Source organism: Macaca thibetana, chromosome 2 (assembly GCF_024542745.1).
Source record: "Macaca thibetana thibetana isolate TM-01 chromosome 2, ASM2454274v1, whole genome shotgun sequence".
In the NCBI taxonomy this organism is placed as follows: Eukaryota; Metazoa; Chordata; class Mammalia; order Primates; family Cercopithecidae; genus Macaca; species Macaca thibetana.
In genome coordinates, this window is record NC_065579.1 from 36,269,478 (window position 1) to 36,281,837 (window position 12,360).

Sequence of the window (12,360 nt, forward strand, 5' to 3'; positions counted from 1 at the left end):
GATCGAATCTATATACTGTGAAGAACAAAAATTCCATACTGTCCAGCAAATTGGTTCAAAGAGACTAACAAGCTTACATTTTCAGCAGTGCTTGCCTCTTACCTGAATCTTAGAATTTGAAAAAAAACAAAAAAACAAAACAAAACAAATAAACTCAGAAGGAAGCAAACAAGCAACGATGGATATAATCAAGAAATGAATTATAAAGAAGGTTAGAAAGTCAAAACGAGCTGAGAATTACCAAAAAAAAAAAAATCTTCAAAAGTTCAAAATACATTCCTGTTCTAAAGCCACCAACAGTTCCCTCCTGAAAGGAAGCTACTGTTGTCCGGAAGGCTTGCTCATTCTCTTTTGCATGTGTACAGTATTCCACGTATGTATCAGAATGTATTTACCCTGTGTACAACTGATAAGCTTTAGGTTAACAATCTTTTGCTAGTATAATGATGCAATGAATAACCTTGTACACAAACCATTTTGCACATACAAGAGTAAAGGAAACCTTTTAAGCAAAATGTATCTACCAGCCCAGTGCAGTAGCTCCTGGCAGTAATCTCAGCTACTCCAGAAAAGTTGAAGCAGGAAGATGGCTCAAGGCCAGGAGTTTGAGACCAGTCTGGCAAACACGGTGAGACCCCATTTCTTTAAAAAAAAAAAAAAAAAAAAAAAAAAAAAAAAAAACAAGACCAACATGTATCTACCAATGTTGACATTTTCATGAGCAAAGTATGAGTGTGTGTATTTTCCAAATGTGCTTGATAACACAGTAATCAGATTTTTCCTTTTCGACAATCTGATGACTAAAAAATTTTATCTGTATGCTTTAATTTTCTACTCCTTTATACTGAATGAGGTTAAATATCTTTGTGTGTGTGTGTGTGTGTGTGTGTGTGTGTGTGTGTGTGTGTGTATATTTTAAGACGGAGTCTTGCTCTGTTGCCCAGGGTGGAGTACAATGGCGCGATCTCGGCTCACTGCAACCTCTGCCTCCTGGGTTCAAGCAATTCTCCTGCCTCAGCCTCCCGAGTAGCTGGGACTACAGGCATGCGCCACCATGCCTGGCTAATTTTTCGTATTTTTAGTAGAGACAGGGTTTCACCATGTTGGTCAGGCTGATCTCGAACTCCTGACCTTGTGATCCGCCTGCCTTTGCCTCCCAAAGTGCTGGGATTACAGGTGTGAGCCACCGCGCCTGGCTATATATATATTTATATCTAATTTTTTGTGACAACTATCTGCTCCTATCCTTTTCCCATTTGTCCACTGGGTTGTTAGTCTTTTTTTTTTTTTAATTGCTTGTATGAATATACTTTTATATTCATTTGTATGAATTTATATGTGCATGTATCAACTGTGATATAACATCCGTGTATTTACTTTCAATTTATCATTTGTCAAATTTTTGCCATGGAGCCTTTTGTTTTTTAGAGATGGAGTCCTGCTTTGTCACCTAAACTGGAGTGCAGTGGCATGATTATACATCACTACGGCTTCTAACTCCTAGGTTCAAGGGATCCTCTCACCTCAGCCTCCCAGGTAGCTGGGACTCCAGATGCACAACCCTGTGCTCAGGTAATTTTAAAATTTTTCATAGAGACAGGGTCTTGCCGTCTTTCCCAGGCTGGTCTCAAACTCCTAGGTTCAAGCAATCTTCTCTTCTTGGCCTCCCAAAGGGCTGGGATGACAGGTGTGAGTCACCGTGCCTGGCTGGAGAATTTGTTTTGTTTTTTGAGACAGGGTCTTGCTCTCTTGCCCAGAATGGAGTGCAGTGGCTCCATCCTCGATCTTAGCTCACTGCAACCTCTGCCTCTGGGGCTCAAGCAATCCTCCCACGTCAGCTGGAACTATAGGCGTGTGCCATCACACTCACAGAATTTTTAATGCTGTCAAATTCATACAAATCTTCTATTTCTTTTGGAGTGTATGTTATAGTTAGGCCTTCCCCACACTAGGATTATTTTAAAAACAAATTCATGACATGTTTGGGAATTTTTATGGCTTCATTTCTTATGTTGAAATATCTGATCATCTAGGCTGGGTATGGTGGTTCACGCTTGTAATTCCAACACTTTGGGAGGCCAAGGCAGAACTGCTTGAGCCCACGAGTTCTAGACCAGCCTGAGCAACATGGTGAGTGTGAGACTCTACCTCTCCAAAAAATACAATTAGCTGGGCACAGTGTCATGTACCTGTAGTCTGAGTTACTCAGGAGGCTGAGGTGGGAGGACTGCTTGAGCCCAGGAGGTCGAAGCTGCAGTGAGCCATGATGATGCCACTGAACTCCAGCCCAAGCGATAAAGGGAGATCCTGTTTCAAGGAAAACCCCAAAAGTTGATCATCTAAAAAGTATTCTGATGTAAAGTGTGAGCTTTAATTACAAACGTATTCTCAGATGGCTACCTAGTTGTCTAATTTGAATACTACCTTTATTACATAATACATTCCCCTATTTGTGGAGTATAATCTTATACACTAACTTGATTATTCAGGTGACAACACACTGCTTTAATTACTGCAACTTTACAGGAGGTTTTAATAAATGGTAGGGTTACTCTCTACCTGCAATTTTTCTTTTCAGATTTTTTAAATACTGTTTCTGCTTGCATTTTTTTCTAGGATCTACATTACCTTTCAATATGGTTTGGATTTGTGTGCCCACCCAAATCTCATGTTGAACTGTAATCCCCAGTGATGGAGGAGGAGCCTGGTGGCAGGTGACTGGATTATGGGGGTGGATTTCTCCCTTGCTGTTCTTGTGATAATGAGTTCTCATGATACCTGGTTTGTTTTGAGATGGAGTCTCACTGTTGCCCAGGCTGCAGTGCAGTGGCGCGATCTTGGTTCTATGCAACCTCCACCTCCTGGTTCAAGTGATTCTCCTGCTTCAGTCTCTCGATTAGCTGGGATTACAGGCATGTGCCAACACACCCAACTCATTTTTATATTTTTAGTAGAGATGCGGTTTTGCCATTTTGGCCAGGCTGGTCTTGAACTCCTGACCTCAGGTGATCCACTCACCTTGGCCTCCCAAAGTGCTGGGATTACAGGTGTAAGCCACTGTGCCTGGCTGATATCTGGTTGTTTAAAAGTGTGTGGCATCTCCCCCCGCTATCTTTTCCTCCTTCTCCAGCCATGAAAGACGTGTTCACTTCCCCTTCACTTTCGACCATGACTGTAAGTTTCCTGAGGCCTCCCCAGTGGTGCTTCCTGTATAGTCTGTGGAACTGTGAGTCAATTAAACCTGTTTCCTTTATAAAGTTGGACGTGGTGGCTCACACCTGTAATCCCAGCACTTTGGGAGGCTGAGGTGGGTGGATCACTTGAGGTTGGGAGTTTGAGACCAGCCTGCCCAACACAGTGAAACCCCATCTCTACTAAAAATACAAAAATTAGCCGGGTGTGGTGGTGGGTACCTGTAATTCCAGCTACTCGGGAGGCTGAGGCAAGAGAATTGCTTGAACCCAGCAGGCGGAGATTGCAGTGAGCCGAGATCACGCCACCACACTTCAGCCTGGGCAACAGAGCAAGACCCCGTCTCAGTATAAAAAAATAAAAATAAGAACAAATTACTCGGTCTGGGGTAGTTCTTTATAGCAATGTGCAAACAGATTAATATGCCTTTACAGATCTTGACGATGCTTAAATCTATTTTGCCAAGAACATAGTCTTTCTATATGCTAAACTTTAATTTTTTTAATTTCTTCAAAGCATTTTAGAGGATTCCTCATACAAAAATCAGAAGCTCCCAGACCACCTCTATCTGCCTTCAGCACACGTGCCACTAGTACTTTCCTCTACTTAAGTAGATCCCAATGCCTCTCAGACTCAAGCCTCCTGCAAGTCTTCCTTCTCTCATCTGCATCATCAATTGGCTCTCTACTGGCAGTTACACTGGCATATAGTTATTTCTTCTTCTTCTTTTTTTGAGACAGGATCTCAGTTTGTCACCCAGGCGGGAGTGCAGCGGCATGATCACTGCCCACTGCATCCTCTATCTCCTGGGCTCAAGCAATCCTCCTGCCTCTGCCTCCCAACTAGCTGGGACTACAGACGTGCACCACCATGCCCAGCTAATTTTTGTGTATTTTGTAAAGACAGGGTCTTGCCATGTTGCCCAGATTTGTCTTGAACTCTTGGGACTCAAGTGATCCTCCCATCTTGGGCTCCCAAAGTGCTGGGATTATGGGCAAGCGCCACTGAGCCTGGCTATTTCTTCTACCTTAAAAAGAAAACAACATTCTTTTGACCCTACTTTGCCCCATAACTACAACTCCATTTTCTTGGCTCCCCTTTATGGCAAGACTCCTTCAAAAATCATTGTTTACATTCAATGTCTCCCATTCTTCTCATTTCTTTATGAACCCACACCAACTTCCATCTCCATCATGCCACCAAAACCCTTAATGTTATGATGACACCATTGACCTCCATAATGCTAAATCCACTGGCCAATTTTCTATTCTCACCTTTCTTGATCTTTGAGCAGTACTGGACATAGTTAACCCCTCCTCCCTCTTTGAAATACTTGGCTTCTAAAATAATCTCTAGGCTTTCCTCCTCTCTTATAGCTCCTTCTCAGTCTCCTTTGCTGGTTCCTCCTCTAAAGGTGAGCACCTCAAGGTGTTCCTTAGAGCTCTTTTCTTCAGCTGGGCATGTTGATTCACACCTATAATCCCAACACTTTGGGAGGCCAAGGCAGGAGGATTGCTTGAGTCCAGGAATTTAAGGCCAGCCTGGGCAGTGTGGTAAGATCCCCGTATCTACAAAAAAATTAAAAATTAGCCAGGTATAGTGACATGCACCTGAAGTCCTAGTTGCTTTGGAGGCAGAGGTAGAAGTATTGCTTGAGTCCAGAGGTCAAGGCTGTAATGGGCTATGATCATGCCACTACACTCCAGCCTGGATGACACAGCGAGACCTTGTCTTAAACAAAACAAAACAAAACCAAAAAAACCCTCTTTCCTTTCTTCGCCTTCTCCTGTTCTCTTGGCATCTGTCCTCACATGGCTTTACATATTACCTACAAACTCAGAACCCCAAATTTTTATCTCCAGCCCAAACCATTCCTCAAACTTCCAGCTTTATTTGCAACTGCCTATTTAACAACTACTTGGATATCTAACAGGCATCTCCAACTTAATGTGTCTAACATGTGAACTCTTCATCTTTAGGCTCCAATCCCAACCTGTTCTGTTCAACTCAGTTGATTGGCAACTCCATTTTTCTCATCTCTCAGACCAAAAATTTGAAAAGAATCAAATTTTAAAACCTACCACGTATTGTAGAAAACTGATTTCAAATGATTGGGAATTCTTGACATCTAGACATCCTCGTAAAACTATTTGAGTTCAAAGATAAAAGGAAAGGCCAGGTGTTGTGGCTCATGCCTGTGATCCCAGCACTCTGGGAGGCCAAGGTGGACAGATCACTTGACATCAGGAGTTCAAGGTCAGTCTGGCCAACATGGCAAAACCCCGTCTCTACTAAAAATACAAAAACTCACCAGGCATGGTGGCGCATGCCTGTAATCCCAGCTACTCGGGAGGCTGAGGCAGGAGAATCGCTTGAACCCGGGAGGCAGAGGTTGCAGCGAGCCGAGATCGTGCCACTGCACTCCAGCCTGGGTGACAGAGCGAGACTGTGTCTTAAAAAAAAAAAAAAAAAAAAAAAAAAAAAAAAGATAAAAGAAAAATCCACATGACCTCCAGGCAAAAAGATGAAATAACTTACAAAGACAAGATAATTTAATTAGATTGGCATCAGATTTTTTTCAAAAACAACACACACAAAGCAAGGCAGTAGTGGAAGAGCGTTTTCAGGAAACTCAAGAAAAAAACCAGCAAACTAAGAATAGTACATCCAAACAATCTGTAGTAGAAACAAGGCCATAGTAAAAGTTATGAACATGCATAACTCAAGGAATACTGTACACAAGTGTACACACAGATTCCTGAGGAACCTACTAGAAAATGAACTTCATCATACCAAAGCTGACAGGAAAGCTTCAAAAAGAAGAGTACTATTTCATATATTTGATTATAGAGTTAAGACCAAAACAAGGGTGGGGTCTGTGGGTTGAAAAAATATATTTTTCCTCCTGACAAAGTAAAAAAATATGCAATGAAAAACAGAAGAGAGAAAAGGGGGAAACAGAATAAAATCTTCTATACAGGCAATTAGTGGGAGCCAAAAACATAATTGAAAACTGACAAATAATAAAGAATACCATTTAAGTAGGAAAAGGTATGCATCATCATGCCCAGCTAATTTTTCCAACTTTTTGTAGATGTGGGGTCTCACCATGTTGCCCAGGCTGGTGTCCAACTCCTGCCTCAAGTGATCTACCCCTGATCAGCCTCATAATGTGCTGGGATAACAGGCATGAGCCACTATGTCCAGCCATCCTTGTACTTATTTCTTTTTGAGACAGGGTCTTGCTCTGTCATTCAGGCTGGAGTACAGTGGTAGGATAGCTCACTACAGCCTCAAACTCCTGGGCTCAAGCCATCTTGCCACCTCAGCCTCCTGAGTACCTAGGACTACAGGTGCACTCCACCAAGCCCAGCTAATTAAAAAAAAAAAAATGGCCGGGCGTGGTGGCTCAAGCCTGTAATCCCAGCACTTTGGGAGGCTGAGACGGGCGGATCACTAGGTCAGGAGATCGAGACCATCCTGGCTAACACGGTGAAACCCCGTCTCTACTAAAAAATACAAAAAAAAACTAGCCAGGCGAGGTGGCGGGCGCCTGTAGTCCCAGCTACTCGGGAGGCTGAGGCAGGAGAATGGCGTAAACCCGGGAGGCGGAGCTTGCAGTGAGCTGAGATCCAGCCACTGCACTCCAGCCTGGGCGACAGAGCCAGACTCAGTCTCAAAAAAAAAAAAAAAAAAATTGTTAGAGATGGGGGTCTTGCTATTTTGCCCAGGCTCGTCCAGAATTCCTGGTCTCAAGTGATGCTCCCACCTCAGCCTCCCAAAGTGCTGGGATTACAGATGTGAGCCACCATACCCAGCCCCTTGTACCATTTTTATTTTGCAACTTTTTGTAAGTTAGAAATTATTTTGAAGTACAAAATGAAATAAAACAGCTTATAATAGCAAGTATCAGCAAAGATGAGGAACATTGGGTACACTCAACACACTACTGGTGGAAGCATAAATTCGTATAATCACTTTGGCAAAAAATTTGTCGTTCTCTACTGAAGCTGAAATAGAACCCAACAATTTCACTTCTAGGTATATACCACATAGTAATACACACACATAGACTCCAAGAGACACGCACAAGAATGCTCACAGTGAAATTATTTTGTAAGGGCAAAAAACCAGTAACCAACTAAATGCCCATCAACAGTACACTGGAAATGTAAATTCGGTATATCCATACAAAGGAATAAATAAATGAACTATATTTGCATGTAGCAAAACAGACACATCTAAATAAGGGTTAAAGAACAATTTTTAAAAAGCAGACTCAAAAAAATACATACTCTGATACCATATATTTAAAAGTCAAAAACAAGCATAACAAAACAATAGGGTTAGAAGTCAGGAGTATACTTTAGGGAGGAAGCAGTGATGGAGCCACAAGGAAGTGTTTACAGTGCTGACCATGGTCTCTATCTGAACGTGTATAGTGGCTTCCCAATGATTAACCCTGATATTTCATTAGCAGTATACTTATTGGACTGCTCTGATGTATATTAATTAAAAATTAACTTTAAATAAGAGGTGAATTTTTTGGTGGGGAGGGAAGGTGAGGCCTAAGAGATGGTCAATTTTGTGATTATTCCATAGGCCCTTTCATGTTTTGAGTAAATAATTCAATATACCATATTATATCAGTTTGAAGAACCACTGATTATAAGATGAAGCATTATTTATGTGCCATCAAAAAAGAAAGAAAAAGGAGAAAAAACACTGCTCAATATTATGACTCTAAACAATAAAATCTTTAAATGTGCTTTTTGTACTCACGCTATTCAGAACTATCAGCTTTCCACTGCAAAACTTTTATTGCAAAGTATCTACATAAGAATGGTCTCAATGACTGAAAATATTTCTACTGTTTTCTTGCCTACTAAGATTATTACATTTGCTCTTCGGAGAGTCTGTGAGTTATGAGACTTCAGAGATCATCTGGATTTTACAGATGAGAATAATGAAGCCGAAAGAGGTTGACTTGCTTTTAAAAGGCAGTAGGGGACAAAGAAGAGACTTGATCCTACACCTCACAGTTCCCAAGACTGATTTTCCTTTATTTCTTAAGGGATATGGACCTGAGTATTAATCACAGTACAAAATGTTACCTCAGAAGAGATTTCATGTGAAAACTTAGAATTTTGAGTTTAATAGTAAAGACTTTTTTTTTCATGTGGGTCACTGGAATTCTCACCAAAAATAAAGACATAAATTAGCTTGGGGAAAATTGTCCTGGATATCAGTTAATATTTATTTTCTGAATATGAATAATCTGTAAACTTTTTAGTAAGTCTGCTCCAAAACACACTAATAAAAAATTATTAAAATATTGCTTCTAAATACCCTACAAGCAAAAATATCAACAGACAAATGAGTAAAATAATTCTGCAAAGGTTTGTAGATAAAGAAATCATAGACAACGGTTTGAACAGCCACTTAAGACGTCAAAAGCTACTAAAGAAATAGTGATGAAAATCAGCTTTGGAAAATAAAAGAAAATCATATGGAAGATTTTATTAGCCCCTGATTTGCAAACAAATTTTTCAGAAAGGGAGCCATACTATACTGCTCAGGAGATCAAACTAAAACACAGACTTAACTCATGTCTTTACAGGAAACAATTCAAGTAAGGTGATACACACACATTTTCAGAAGGCAAATCGTGGCTGTACTCTGAGAACCAACATATAAAGTAGCAGTGTGTTTACATTTTATAGTTTATAAAGTGATTTCATCATTTGATCTTTATAATCTATGAATTTTCAGAGCAAATATTATCTTCTTTGTATGAAGAAACAAACTGAAGCTCAGGTATGTTAAATGATCGGCCTAGTCATACAGTTCAAGATTGATCTAGTACTTGAACCCAGATGTCCTAATTTCACACCGTATTTATCTATAGCTCTTACCTTAACCCTAAATGTATTTTGGGACTCAAAACATTCAAACGCAATAACAAAAATCTACTTGCCAATGTCTCCGGAAAATTTACTACTACACTTTAGAGGTGATGCTGAATTTGGTGCTTTAACTTTATAAACGGTAAAACTGTTAACTCTGGGACCATTGCCTATAAACCTTACCTTCACATCAAAGGAAGGCTTGAAGAGTTTGTCCTTGGACAGGAATTTTGATGGTGTATCCAGGTGTAGTGAGGGCTCCTTCTGAAGTGGTTGTCCTACTGCTGGGGAGGCTGAAACCTGTCTGGCATGTTGTGAGACCACAGCACGGAAAGCTTTACTCTGAAAGCGATTCATATCTAAAGGTGTAATGACGGTTTTTCTGTGAGTTTGCAGGCGTGTGCCAGGATGCTCTGCAGTATCTGAATTTAGATTGATTCCATTTGTTATTTCTGTTTCCAAACTTCGTTCTAGAGATTTAAAATGAAAAGAAACAAATATGAGACACTAATGCCCACTTTTTTCCAGTACACAAGAAGTAATGTTTTACATCTGTTTTATTTCCTTTCTTTCTTGCATAACTCTTGGGCTCAAGTGATCCATCTACCTTGTCATCCCAATCTAACTGTTAGTTTTCATGTCAATTCTCAGTACACTTTAAATGACAAAATTATATACCTACTTTCCAAGAAACAAACCAGATTATGCATTAAATATATGTTGAGTTAGACAAGCACATTAACTGAAAAACTAAAAATAGATTTCCTGTTTCATCTTGCTATGTCTCAATAAGCCTATTTGCCAAAAATTGTATCAGTGAATGTCTTTCTAGTCAATGACAGGCTACAAAGAAAATCTGAATTACTCAGAGTTAACTACAGTAAAGTTTTGGAAAGCCCTTAATCAAATTTTAATACGACCTAAACATCACTTAGCCTCAGTCATAAAATTACCAGTCTGTCTGGCAAAATAAGTAATGACTCTGAGAGGTGTTCCCAAGCTGCTGATATGCCCCTGAAGTTTGCCCAGGAATGCTATTATCTTACAAGAGAGGGTACTGTATTCTTCCACCTCTGCCTTCCACCTGTTTTCAACATTTAACAAAAAAACTTATTAGATAGCTACTCCATGCCAGGCCTAGTGTTAGACACGGGAAATACAGAATTCACAAGACATGCATGCTCACTGCCTTTCTGGAACTTATAATTTAGCAGGGAGACACAAAATAAACCACCATTATAACACCGAGGTAAGAGATAAAAGGGATGATACAGAGTGTCATGGTGAAACAAAACATTACACCAAGACAAAGGCCATACTTAGTGAGTCAAGAAAGGCTTCCCAAGACAGTGTGGCGATTCCTCAAGGATCTAGAACTAGAAATACCATTTGACTCAGTGATCCCATTACTGGGTATATAACCAAAGGATTATAAATCATGCTACTATAAAGACACATGTACACGTATGTTTATTGTGGCACTATTCACAATAGCAAAGACTTGGAACCAACCCAAATGTCCATCAATGATAGATTGGATTTGGATTAAGAAAATGTGGCACATATACACCATGGAATACTATGCAGCCATATAAAAGGACGAATTCATGTCCTTTGTAGGGACATGGATGAAGCTGGAAACCATCATTCTGAGCAAACTATCACAAGACAGAAAATCAAACACCGCGTGTTCACACTCATAGGTGGGAATTGAACAATGAGAACACTTGGACACAGGGCGGGAAACATCACACACCGGGGCCTGTTGTGGGGTATGGGGGTGGGGGAGAGATAGCATTAGGAGAAATACCTAATGTAAATGACGAATTAATGGGTGCAGCAAACCAACATGGCACATGTATATATGTAACAAACCCGCATGTTGTGCAAAAGCACCCTAGAACTTAAAGTATAATAATAATTTTAAAAAAAAAAAAAAAAAAAAAAAGAAAGGCTTCCCAGTGAAAGTGGTACCTTAGCTGAGAACTGAAAGATAAGAAGGAAGAGCTGGCAACTGTGAGGTGGTCTACAGGAAACATGCAGAAGCCCAAAGATAAGAGGAGAGAGAGCACATTAATTACATGGTATGTTACTGTGAGCCATCGAAGGAATCAACAATAAATAGGAGCCAGGCTTACATCTTTAGACTTCAAACACTGAGACCCTCACTGCACCCAATGTGAAAAGCGAAAATCAATGACCTTTTCTAAACACAAGCATTGGCACGTTTATATCCCAGAAACCATCCAGTTGTAAATATATATAAAATAACAGAATAAAAGTATTAACCTTCTTCAGACGAATTTTCAATCAGAAAATGGCTTTCGTCTGCTCTCTTTCCCGTTCTAGCAGTCTCCAACAGCCAAGCTATAGTAACTGCAGGTAAATTCCACTTCTTTGCAGCTTCATATTTAGAGCCACCAGGTTCCTTCAATATAAGATGAGTACTGGCAAACATGCCTTTCTTTGCATTGGATTTGCGAACAAAGTATTCTTGAACACTGAAATTTATATTTAAAGAAGTGGAAATGGTCACATATACAATTCACCCGCAACACTTAAGAACAAAATTTCCAACACAACAGTGTGATTAGAGATCATGTGAGTATAAAAAAAAATACTGATTAAAAGTTGGTTTATTCTATCTGAAATTAAGCTAATCCCCTTACAAATGCTTACTCTAGGGTAAAAATGTATTGCTGTAACAAATTTTTTATAAAAACATAATTAGACGTATTATGTTTTTAGACAATTAGACAATTATGCATAATTAGACATACAAAGAACCGACAGCAAAATTACTTCCTTTTGAGACAGGGTCTTGTCTTGGTATGTTGTCCAGACTGGAGTGCAGTGGCACAATCACAGCTCACTGCAACCTCCACTTCCCAGGCTCAAGCTATCCTCCCACCTCAGCCTCCCCGGTAGCTAGGACTACAGGTGTAGTTCCTAACCACCACATCTGGCTAATTTTTGTATTTTTTGTAGAGATGGGGTTTCACCATGTTGCCTAGCCTGGTCTCAAACTCCTGAGCTCAAGTGATCCTCCTGCTTCAGCCTCCTAAAGTTGGGATTACAGGCGTGAACCACCTCACACAGCCAAAATTACCTCCTAAATTAGTTATCACCCCTACACTTTGTCCTTTCCCCCCAAAAGAAGGCAAGGAAGAAGTGACAGGAGCAAAGTGTATAAATAACACATTATTATTATTTTTTAACCTACTACAACTTTCCAAAGCATTTCTACATATTATCTCATTTG

The 12,360-nt window shown here is 40.1% G+C and overlaps 1 protein-coding gene and 1 long non-coding RNA gene across 4 annotated transcripts in view; one reads left to right on the forward strand and one right to left on the reverse strand.

Annotated features, from left to right (window-relative positions):
- Positions 1-12,360, reverse strand: part of TOPBP1 (DNA topoisomerase II binding protein 1) — a 64,914-nt gene that overhangs the window by 30,984 nt on the left and 21,570 nt on the right. For all 3 annotated transcript variants that reach the window (XM_050779578.1, XM_050779577.1, XM_050779579.1), the window contains exons 13-14: positions 11,388-11,599; positions 9,282-9,568 (exon numbers count right to left, since the gene is read on the reverse strand). In XM_050779578.1, the coding sequence (XP_050635535.1) occupies positions 9,282-9,568; positions 11,388-11,599 (499 nt within the window). The remainder of the gene's footprint in view (positions 1-9,281; positions 9,569-11,387; positions 11,600-12,360) is intronic.
- Positions 734-3,560, forward strand: LOC126948167 (uncharacterized). The gene is made up of 3 exons (XR_007723351.1): positions 734-1,572; positions 2,034-2,130; positions 2,617-3,560. It is a non-coding gene; the product is annotated as an uncharacterized LOC126948167 (long non-coding RNA).